General features: G+C 50.8%; 1 protein-coding gene across 1 annotated transcript; it reads right to left on the minus strand.

Moving 5' to 3' along the window:
• Positions 1 to 3,966: 3,966 nt before the first annotated feature.
• CCK (cholecystokinin) lies at positions 3,967 to 11,050 on the minus strand. The gene is made up of 4 exons (XM_059075886.2): positions 10,559 to 11,050; positions 9,602 to 10,345; positions 8,317 to 8,532; positions 3,967 to 4,380 (listed from the first exon to the last, which is right to left on the minus strand). The coding sequence occupies exons 3-4, from the start codon at positions 8,528 to 8,530 to the stop codon at positions 4,247 to 4,249; spliced, it is 348 nt and encodes a 115-aa protein (XP_058931869.1). The 5' UTR covers positions 8,531 to 8,532; positions 9,602 to 10,345; positions 10,559 to 11,050; the 3' UTR covers positions 3,967 to 4,246.
• Positions 11,051 to 11,315: the final 265 nt, after the last annotated feature.

Consider the following 11,315-nt stretch of genomic DNA (forward strand, 5'->3'; position numbering starts at 1 on the left):
GCTGCGGCTCGTGCCCATCTCTGGAGCTCGTTTAGGCAGTGCTCTGCCTTCTGTGGGCAGACAGGGAAGGAATCCCCTCTCCTCGCGCACCCTGAAACAATGGTCTCTTGCCTCTTAGGCACCTCCAGACTTTTTCCCGGACTCCCTCTCGGCTAGCTGTGGAGCACTAGCCCCCTTCAGGCTGTGTTCACGCCGCCAACCCCAGTCCTCTCCCTGGGATCTGACCTCCGAAGCTGGAGCCTCAGCTCCCAGCCCCACCCGCCCTGGTGGGTGAGCAGACAGGCCTCTCGTGCTGGTGAGTGCTGGTGGGCACCGATCCTCGGTGCGTAAATCTCTTTGCTTTGCCCTCTGCACCCCTGCTGCTGTGCTCTCCTCCACGGCACCTCCAAAGCTTCCCCCTGGCACCCCACCTGCACCCCCGTCTCTGCCAGTGAAGGGGCTTCTAGTATGTGGAAACCTTTCCTCCTTCACAGCTCCCTCCCAGAGGTGCAGGTCCCGTCCCTATTCTTTTGTCTCTGTTTATTCTTTTTTCTTTTGCCCTACCCAGGTACGTGTGTATTTCCTCACCTTTTGGGAAGTCTGAGGTCTTCAGCCAGTGTTCAGTAGGTGTTGTTCCACATGTAGATGTATTTTTGATGTATTTTTGAGGAGGAAGGTGATCTCCACGTCTTACTCCTCTGCTATCTTGAAGGTCCCCCCCTGGATTTGTTTTTTAAGTTGATCTATCAGGGGCCAATATTTTTTGTAACATGTAATAATGATAAGTTACAGAAAAAAATAAAATTAAAAAATCCAAAATGCAAGACCAACTTTTTAATTACTGGATTCAACAGACATTAAATTACGTTTCAAAAGTACATTACATGCACTCAATGGAACTTAACATTTTTAATAATTTGGAATTGTTTTTCACTTCAGTCTTCCTCCACTCAAATCTGGAAAGCATGAGGCGCTCACTAATTAGAGGTAACCATAGTTACCAAGTTATCTTCAAAATACATCTAAGAGTTCCTTTTTTTCCCCTTGGCTTTAATTCTACGAAAAGCATTTCATTTGTCGTCGGTGGTTCTTGTTCTCTTTTCAGTTTCATTGAGTGATTTTCCAAGCCCTGGAGCCTTTTGGCAGTCATAGTCATGTTCCAACATTAAGACAGAATAAATCACCCATTCTTAGAATAAACAGTCTGAGGGCCTGAATTATCTGGTTTTAAATTTTCAGCTGACTAGGTGGGTTAACCAGCAGCTTGGCAAAGAGAAGCCAGGCCTGAATCCTGCAGATTTCAAAGTGTTTCTCTGCGGAGAGAAGCTGGCACCCACAGGAGTGGTTTTTAAAAAAACTGTCCACTTGAGGGCATTGTCATCTTCTGTAGAGGAGGAATCGATGCCCATTTCTTCAGTTAGCTAAGTTACTAAGTATGAAGGATTTCACTGATACCCAGATTCCAATGCTGCAGTGATGATTAGATGTCCCTTTGAGACTGGCTCCTGGGGCAGCTGCCCAGCTGTCTTGCCCCTTAATTCAGCCAGATCTGTTGCTCTCTCCCAGCCTCTGAATATTACCTGCCATCACTCTTGGAACATTATACTGTGCTTTTGTGAATCTCCCACTGGAGTTCTTGGTTGCTATACCTGCCACATCAGCTTAGTGTCTGACACACAGGTGTGCTTCCATGCGTGTTGTCGGGCTAATGAAGAGCTTGTAACAGTCCACACGAGGTGATACCAGAGAGCAGTTGAATCCTTTCCAGGATGGAACTCGGGATCAAACACTTTGAGTCACTCTGGCTGCAGTCCAGAGGCGCTAGGGCAGGTAAGGCTTGAACTCTTGCCAATTCTGCCTGCTTTCATGTGCCCAGACCAGCATGTGAGCCATGGAAAGGAAAGGTAGAAAAGTTGTTAGTCTTGGAGCTTGATTAGATGTAACATCCCACTTGTCACTAATCCCACTTGTGCTGTCTTGAGATTTTCCAAACCAGAAGCCTCTTGGGAGTCATAGTAAAAGATTCAAAATTAAGATAATAAAATAAGCCACCCAATCTTAGAGAATAACTTGATGCTGTGAATGACTGGGTTTTTAAATTTCAGCACATCTTGAGATAATATTTCGTCAAGATCCTAGAGTTTCAGCAGAAACTACCAGGCCCTGGTGGGCAGAGAGGAGGCAGGGACAGTCCCCGAAGGCTATAGGTGGAGGCTTTCTTGAGCCTAACACAGCTGAGGACCAGAAGTGGGGTCTGGGCCACAGACACCTCCAGGAGATGCCCCTTAGTTCTGGCTCAAGGAGTGAAAAAGGGAATTCCTAATGGCCAGAGAGCATGAACATTCCCTGTTTTTTTCTTCTCTTTCTTTCAGGCCACAGCCCCCAGGCAAACACACAGCAGCTGTGGTAGCAGTCAGTCATGAGCCTGGCCAGGGCCAAAACTCTAAGGAAGGGGAAACTTGCTCTTGGATCAGAGGAGCTGTGATCCCAAGAGGGTGGAGTCAATCCTCATTGCTTTTTTTCTCTCTCTTTTCTTCTGTTACTTGGACCTGAACATGGGCCCAAACGTGGCAGTGTGTGGCAGAATAGGGTAACCAGAGCCCCAAGTTTTTGGGTGGAGGACCAAAAAGGGGAGCCCCAGGGAACTGGAAAGTACTGGGGAGATCGTAGAAAGGGAGTAGCTCAGGAAAGCAACCCCATATAGTCCTTCATGAACTCCAGGGCTCACCCCAGGCCATGCATGCTTGAATCTGGTCCTAATTAGCATATCAAAGACTTTGAGAACTAAAGTAACACAGAGACTACCATCTACTTCTCAGACTGGTCACTGGGTGGTGCCCAACTGATATGAAACCAAACAGCAGTATGCCTTCCTTGAAAACTGAACTGACCACCATTCTTTCCAATGTCTGTCCCTTTTGGGGCTGCATGTCCTGTTGCATTGGGCCACCTGTGGCCTTTGCTGGATAAAACCCTGGGTTCCTGGGGACCTCAGCCAGGAGGTACAGAAAGGCTGCTGTGTGATGGCTGGTGTTAGATGATCCCTGGACATCCCTTTGGACTAGTTCTCTCTGCTGATCCCGGCAGAGACCCAATAGAGGGAGTGGCCCACGAAGAGACAGCTTCTGCTCTGGGTAACTACCAGATCCCCCAGAACGCGCCCGGCAATACATCTCTGGAATACGGTGAGACCCAAGGGGCTGTAATCACAGACTCTTTTCTATACTGTCGTGACTCCAAGTGTGGTCCAGGACCAGATATTACCTGGGGGCTTGCTTAGACCACAGCCCAGAACTGCTTAGTCAGAATGTGCAGTTCATCAAGATTTCCAGGTGATTCATACTCACTCCAGAGTCTGAGAAGTGCTAGAGCAATGGAGGTCACGCTAACCTAGGAGCCATATGCCTGCAAGTCTGTGAATTTCTTTAGCTGGGGAACCACGGGCTAGTCACTTTCATCTCTCAGAGTCTGTTTCCTCATTTGTAAAAGGACAATAACCTCTGTGCCACAGGGCCATGGAGAGGTCCAAGACATATAAAAGTTCTGACCAGTGCGGCCCCATTATTTGTTTAAAGGCCAAGAACACCCCCAGAGAAACCCTGGTGTGGGATGGAGCTGGCAGATGAGAACACCCCGTGGGGATAGGCTGATGGAAACCTCTATCTCCAGCCGCCTCTCTAGGATTCACCCAGACAAACGAGTAGCAGTATAAGCTGGGCAGGTTTTTTTTTGCAATTGTGCCCCACTGGGGCCCAGGGCCCAGGGCGGCCAGGGCTGGGCTGTGGAGCTGACACAGAAGGCCTTTTCACTGGCTACCTGGCCTGAAGTAGAGAAGCCAGCTCTATGCCTGACCCTCATTTCTCAAGCCCTTTCTGGGACCATCTACCACAGGGGTCCCTCCTTGGGCCCCATACATCAGGAATCCCTCCTTGAATGTTCTGAGGACTAACGGACCCTTTGCCCTTGGTAGAAACAGGGAATAAGGGGCAGAATGAAATCACTTTAATAGCATAGCGACGCTTTAGGAACGGGGGGTGTGGGTCACAAGATGAGGGAAACATTTTGTCTTCCACTTGTACATTTCTGCTAAGGTGCATGGTTGCATTGGACAAGGTTACAGACAGATTTTTCACACTGAACACTTAATAAATAGGTACTTTAAATGTCAGACGTCAGAGACAACGAGTTATGAGCGTGATTGTTTTCTTATTCTGCCTCCTCTGTGTCAGGAGTTTGCTTCCTGTTGTGCTGAGGAAGGCTGGGTCTTCTAGGAGGTGTATTCATACTCCTCGGCACTGCGCCGGCCGAAATCCATCCAGCCAACGTAGTCCCGGTCACTTATCCTGTGGCTGGGGTCCAGGCTCTGCAGGTTCTTGATTACAGACATTCGGCCAGAAGGAGCTACAAGGGGCAGAGAGGAAGGAAACGGGACCATTATATCTAAGAGCGTCACAGGTTCAGTCTGTAAAGGAGAACAACAGAAAAGGCCAGACAATACATAACATGCACCTTCTTAAAGGTATCAAAGAGGGTATCAAGATAGTGGGATTGCTGGGCCAAAATCTAAGCGAGGAGAAGGACCCATGTCTGTTTAATTGGAGACAGGGTAGTCTTTTCTAGTCGTGGGCGTGGTTTGCCACCTGTATGAATTTAGGTGAATTCATTCACTCTCATCTTTCACAGCTGGGGCCTGCCTAGGTTTTTCTACTCCTAGGGGTGTTTTCCCTTATGTAGCTGGCTCTCAGCAGGTGCTAACCCAGGATTCCCCAGTACTACCCACTTCTAAAGTTTACCCCTTAATATCCCTGAGCCTGCCTGACTCTTTTTTTTTTTTTTTTTTTTGCGATACGCGGGCCTCTACCGTTGTGGCCCCTCCCATTGCGAAGCACAGGCTCCGGACGCGCAGGCTCCGGACGCGCAGGCTCCTGACACGCAGGCTCAGCGGCCATGGCTCACGGGCCCAGCCGCTCTGAGGCATGTGGGATCCTCCCGGACCGGGGCACGAACCCGCATCCCCCGCATCGGCAGGCGGATTCTCAACCACTGCGCCACCAGGGAAGCCCCTGAATCTTTTTAAGGTAATACAATTACGACATTTTGATGTTAGGATGTTTTTTTTTTAAATGGAATCCAGTCCCACTGCTAGATAAATACTGTTTTAAAATTATTAATTTGAAAGCTACCTTCTCTTTTTAAAAAATGGTATTGAGAAAAAGGCACACCATCAGATTAAAATCTCAGCACCTCAGTAACACTCAGAGAAGCGTGGGCAGAACAAAGAGGTAATTTAATTCAGCCATTTTGACCAAAACGCAATAACTGAACCTGAAATGGGCGCTTAGGGATGGGAGTTAAGTCCTTAGGAACAGGATGAGTCCAGGAATGATTCACGTTGAGTGGTTAGGGCCATGATGAGGCATGTGACAGTCCTGGCCTACAGATCACACAGAGTGGCCTCCTGGGTAGAAAATCAGTATCATACCTTCTCTTATACAACCTAAGTGCCAAGAAAGATCCCTCAGGGATCTCGACAGGCAAAGCCCAGGTGGCTTCAAGGGCAGAGAGGTGGAGGATCACTCGATGGTTCCTATTGTATTGGGAGCCACCGTGGTCCCACAGCTGGCATTGAGCTCTTCTGTACCAGGCTGCCCTTGCCAACTCCTGCCCACAGGCTGCATCGAGTCAGACCACGGCTTATTCATTGATGACAATGCAGAAGCAGGTATTCTGTCTTGTTGGATAATCAAATAAAGCTAGCTAGCTAAATTAAAAACCAGAAACAACCCTACAGAGCAGGTTACATCCACACCCTTTCTTCCTCTCCCCTCTCTCTTCCCCCCCAACATTAATTCCCAGCTTTGAAACTAAGCGTCACCCCAGCACATTCCAGCCCCTTTGCAGGTATCCCCGGTCTATGCAGAGGAAAAACAGCCCCTGCTGTTTAATTGTTCAACACCTTTCAGGTGAAATATTAGTCCTTGCATTCAGCAAAACTCTCAGACCCAGTTATCTGTGCACAGTCACACGGCAATATGCCCCATCCTCCTGCCTGTGGTTCTGTGCATTTACCAGAGTCCTCACTCACTTAGTGGACAGAGTAGGCACTTACACTTGACTTACACTATTGAAGGGCCGGGCTCCTTGAAATTTTAAAACTCGTAATGGGCAGTACAGCTGGGAAGCTGAATGGCTTCCAGACCTTCCAGGGAGGGCAGGACTCGAATAGACTCTCAGCCCTGATGCTGCCTAGATGTGCTACCTCAGGTAGGTCACTCAGCCTTCCAGAATCCCAGCTTCCACACTGACACAATGAGGATAATAGACCTTACTGCGCAGGGCCGTTGTGAGGACGAAGAGAGACAATACAGATGTAGCACTGGGCTTTGCTGGACTTGGGGCAGGTGTACGCTAACAGAATTGCTTCTCCTCAGATCATTGAAAGCTCTACAGACAGTTTCTCATGATAAACTCTTGAGCACTCCCCAAAAGGTGCATTATCTTGTTTGGAATCATTAAGCATAATATATACTATAGTTGAGTAAATATTCACTGTGATCTCCAAATGTGTAAAACAGTCAGAGAAACTCTATAGACGTAGATACTTATTTCTAGTTCGTATTTGTCAAATAGAAGAGCATGATTATTTTCTAGTTAGTGCTGATCCTGGGTGTTGGCAGCTCAAGTTCCAAGTGACAGGTATTCCCATGTGAGTTTGTTTGTCACGGCAGGCTGAAAGCAAAGGGCTGGGTAGAGGCACCAGGAAGGACCTTCCAGCTAAGATTTGTGGTTTAAAGCCACTGTCGAGTGTCAGTTCTAGGGAAATCATCTGGTAATTGGCTTTTTTACCCACAGCTGTTTCTGGTGGATCTTTCTTGAAGGTATGAAGGGGCTTCCAGATTATGGTCAATGAAAAGCCTAGGATATTTCACACTGATCTGGCTGAAATTCAACCCATATCCAAGGACAGATATTAAACGACTTTCAGGCAGACCATCAGCAGGACCCCCCCCCCCCCCCTCCAATTTTCAGATGTTCTCTGTCATCTGACTAGTCTTTCCACATCTTTCAGTTTAATTAGCAGGAAAGCAAAATAGAAGATGGTAGCTGGGACAGTTTCCCAATGAGAGGATGAAGTATAACAAATCATCTTCTATTCTTTCCTTCTGAAATCCCCTGGTAAAAAGGTCCCTTCTCACCTTCATATGGAATTATAGGAGATTCTGGAGAGCCAAGCCCTTTATTTTCTCTCCATCTCGTCAAGCCATGAGTTAAATTTCAAATCCAGGCCGTGGCACGCCAGCAGGTTAAGAGAGCATCATGGGAATGGAGCCCACCCTCTCCCCCTCCCAGCAGCTGTGGTTTATCGTCCAGCTGTGTTGGTCCAGTTTAAAATACCGCTCCCCAGTCAGTGTGTTCACCATCAGTATCACTGTGGATAAAGTTGGTAGGAAAAAATCTGCCCCAGTCCAAATCATGATTTCCAGGAATTCTAGAGATGAATGAGCCTCCCTCTGAATCTCAAAAAGACCCGGAAGGGGCCGAGGGGAACCCCACCCTCATGCCCTCTTTCTAGATGAGGTAGCCAGGCCCAGGAAAGGGACAGGGCTGTTCATATGCCACTCAGCTACTGAGCTGCTGAATCACCTTATTCCTGGAGAAAGACTTTGAGGCTGAGAAAAGTGTGGCTTGTTTAGCTCCTGCTGCAGATGGGTCCATCTCTCCAACAGCAAAATAAAACCAAACGTGTCTCTTGCTGGGTAATCATCTTAAATGACTGCCGGGGAGAACTCAAACCTGCTCCTGATTCTTTCCTCCTGTTACATACTTAGGTGAATATCGACACATTGTCACTTTTTAAACTGTTGCTGTCAGATACCAAGCGTTCTCAGCATTGATTACTGCCTGCTCGGGGGTTTCCAAGTGCAGTATCTGGGTGGCTCCTGGGTCCTTCATATTTACAGTAGAGAGCGTTTAGTGCATCTGCAAACCCTTTCTGAGCCTGTAATTTGCTCAGTAATTATCTTTTAATGTCTTCATATGGTGTTGAACTTAAACAGCGACACCCGTGCCAAACATTAGTTTAAAGAAAGCTTTTTCAAAAGGTTTCCCTGAATAAACTAAGTTCTCCACACTCGCTCTCAGTTTGCTCCAGAGGACGTCCAGAAAACTGCACTGTCCAGTGCAGCACAAATCGGGAAAAGAAAGTGAAAAAACCTTTCATCTTAACGTGTTGCCCATGTTTCCCGCCGGGGAGTTACCCTCCTCCACCAGCCCCACGGTAGGGAAGAGGGTCAGGACCGGAGGCAGAAGGGAGAGACAGGGAGGCAGCCTGCGTACCTTTCCGAGACTGCTGGATGTACCTCGCCAGCAGCGCGCCCAGTTGCGCTCGGGGCTCGTCGTCCACTCTCCGCACGGCCCTCAGCTGCCTCCGCGGGGCCTTGATCTCCTGCTGCGCCCAGGGGCCCGCGGGGTCCGCGGGAGGCACGGGCTGCACCAGGGCGCCCTCCGCCAGGACAGCCATCAGCACGCACAGGCACAAGCCACCGTTCATGGCTGCGGGGAGAGGAGGGAAGGGGACGTGAACGAAAAGGCGGGGCCTCCGCGGGCTCTCGCGGAGGGTCGCGTCCCCGAGGTACGGAGAAGGGGGCTCAGTCCCAACGCGCGGGGCTCGGGACCCGCCAGGCAGGTGCAAGCACGAGGGAGCCGTGACCCCAGCGCGCGCAGCTGGGCTCACCGCGCTCGTCTTTTGGGGGAACCACAGCCGGGGCCGGGCAGTGGTGCGGGGGACGGATAGAGACCCTGTCCTCTGCCCTGTTTAGCAGAAGGAATGTCTTCTGTTTTTCTGTTACAGAGTGTCGTCTCTCTTCTAACTGGGAAAGCAAGAGATTAAAGATAGGTGAAAATTATCCTAAAGAGAAGACTCCGTGGGAGAAATGAGACCCTTGAGGAATAGTAGCACCTTTCCAGAGAGCTAAGAAGCTTCCAATAGGGAAATAAATGGTGAAAAACCAAGAAGCACGGTTTACAATGTGGGAGCAATAAATAAAAGCCATATCTTTCACGTTTCTTCAAGGTGCACATGTGAATTGGCAATAAACCACTACGCAAAGCACAGGCAGTTTTTTTTTTTTTTTTTTTTTAAGAAAATCAGAAATCTGCGCTCAGTCATCGGGCTTCAGCCAAGCACCGCTGCATTTTAGATCCGCCGGCAGATAAAACACGCACGTTTCTATCCCCCAAAGACTTGAATTTTCCTGCACTATTCAGAAAATGAATTTAAATCTTAAAAGCTCTCGGTAGTTTATTTGAAAAGATTGCAAAGTAGACTGCCCGGATGTGTAACATCCAGCAAATCGCAATTTGCATGCTAATCCGAGCAAACAGATAGATACTCCAGCGTTGCCTGCGCGCGAGAAGAACAAAGCCGGCGAGTAGAAGTCCCTAAAAGCAGCTCTACCCACCCGCACTGTCCTTTCTGACTTCAAGAAATGTCTTTCGAGCTGTCGGAAAGAAGACACAGAAAACAGAAAAATGAAATGGAAGGGGCACAAAGGTGAAGACACCCTTCTTCACTTGGGTGAAGGACACTTGGCACCTGGATCCCCCAAAGCGGGGAACCTACCTTCGGAATAGGACGCGACCGGCTTCGCGTTCCTGCCAGAGCAGCGGGGGAGCCGAGCCAAGTTCACGGTAAGCGGGCCGGAAGCTGCCTCTTAAATAGCCCCTCCTGAGCCCTTGTCCAGTCATCTATTTACCCAGCGCTGACGCAGCCGGGTAGCGACACGTGCTCAGAGGGCGGCAACCGGGGCGACAAAAGATTGAGGTGGCTGCCGGGAGAGAGGGGGCAATGGCCCAGCGGAGCCGGGTGAACCTGTCCCAGGCGGGGTGTCCGGCGTCAGCCCCGTCTCTGTCGGGAGAGCTTCCTCCCCAAGCCGGGCCCACCCCCTCTCCCTTGCCCATTCCAGCTCGAAGCTCCCCCTCTCAGGGCGGGAGACCTAGGAATGGGGACCCTCCTCCGGGATGGAGAAACTGCCCGCGCGCCTATAGTCCGCTCGGGGGACCAGAGGGGCCAGAAGGGAAACTGGGGGTGGGGTGGAGGGGACGCTAGACCAGGCTGGGTGTCAGCAAAGTGTAATTCTGAGATGGAGGAAGTGTCGGCCCCTCTTGGAACGTATCCCAAGCAACTCTGGTCTTTTGACCCGAGAGTGCGCTTCCTCCGGGGGGAGGGAAGAGGGGTCTTCACTTTGTTCTCAGCCGCATGAAAAGCCCTCGAAGTTCTCCAGGATTCCGAGGGCAAGGGTTCCCGGGTGAGCGAAAGGGCTCGGCTACGGCTGGCTGTTGGCGTCCTGGGCCCCGATTCACATAGCTGTAAAATGAGGATGACACCATTGGGCTTTGCCCGGAGTTTGGGAAAGGGCTGTGTTTTCTTCCGAGCGGAGCTACCTCCTGCCCGCGTTGGCCGCGGCTCCTTGTGGCCAAGTGGCGCCAGCGAGTGTCCCCCAAATCCTCCCAGTCCCCATTCCCCTCTGGCATCGGCATCCGCCACTCCCACCTTCCCTGAGTACCCGAGCTCTCACACCTGGCCTGGTCCCCGTCGGCTTTGAAATTAGGACCTCGCCCCTCGTCCCTCAACCGCCTGGGAGGGACACGGGTGGCGCCGCGGCCGCTGTGCGCCCTTCCCTGCGCGGTCGCGTCCCTGGCTCCGTAGCTAGGCGACCCCCGGCTAGTGCGCCTAGGGGTCTACATCCAGCGCCGCCTTGAAGCCGTTTGGGTTAGAGTCCGCTAGCTGGTGCTCCATGCAGTTCGCCGCGTCCTGAAAAAGTCACTGACAACCCCATTTCACCGTGGGCAACCTAGGCGCAAACAGGCGCAGCGCCTGGCCGAGGCTCCTCCACAGACCCCTGGAGCCTCAGCGCACCGAGGCCTTCCAGCCTGGGACTTGGGGTTCGCCACCCGTTCCCTCGTCCCCTCCCGGGGTCCTCCACTCCTCCTCCTTTTCTCCCTCCCGGAGAAAGATTTGGAAGTGATTCTTTCAAAGTGGGAATCTGTACTCAGCTCCCGGGACGGTGGGACTATAGGGGTCGAGGTGGGTGGGGAGCCGGCGGGGGGCGGGGAGCCGCCTCTGGTTGCCGTCCGCCTTTCTAAACTCTAGAAGCTGCTGCATTTCTGCAATCTAAAGGCAACATTTTTGAAACAGAGCTGCAGATCAGATGTTTTCCAGTGGTTTTCCCACGAGGCTGCTGTGTAGTTCAGTTGGGGAAACTCGTGTGATCTGTGACCGTGGCCAAGACGTGTCTGAGAAAACAAAAGTTGTTATAGAGCCTAATCACCTAAGG

Source organism: Kogia breviceps, chromosome 10 (genome assembly GCF_026419965.1).
Source record: "Kogia breviceps isolate mKogBre1 chromosome 10, mKogBre1 haplotype 1, whole genome shotgun sequence".
NCBI lineage: Eukaryota > Metazoa > Chordata > Mammalia > Artiodactyla > Physeteridae > Kogia > Kogia breviceps.

What these genes read in the sequence shown, in the direction of transcription:
- CCK (XM_059075886.2), bottom strand. Translation starts at nt 8,530, where the DNA reads ATGAACGGTGGCTTGTGCCTGTGCGTGCTGATGGCTGTCCTGGCGGAG. An exon ending in CATCCAGCAGTCTCGGAAAG is followed by an intron (nt 4,381 to 8,316) that starts GTACGCAGGCTG and finishes TGCCCCTTGTAG; the next exon opens with CTCCTTCTGGCCGAATGTCT.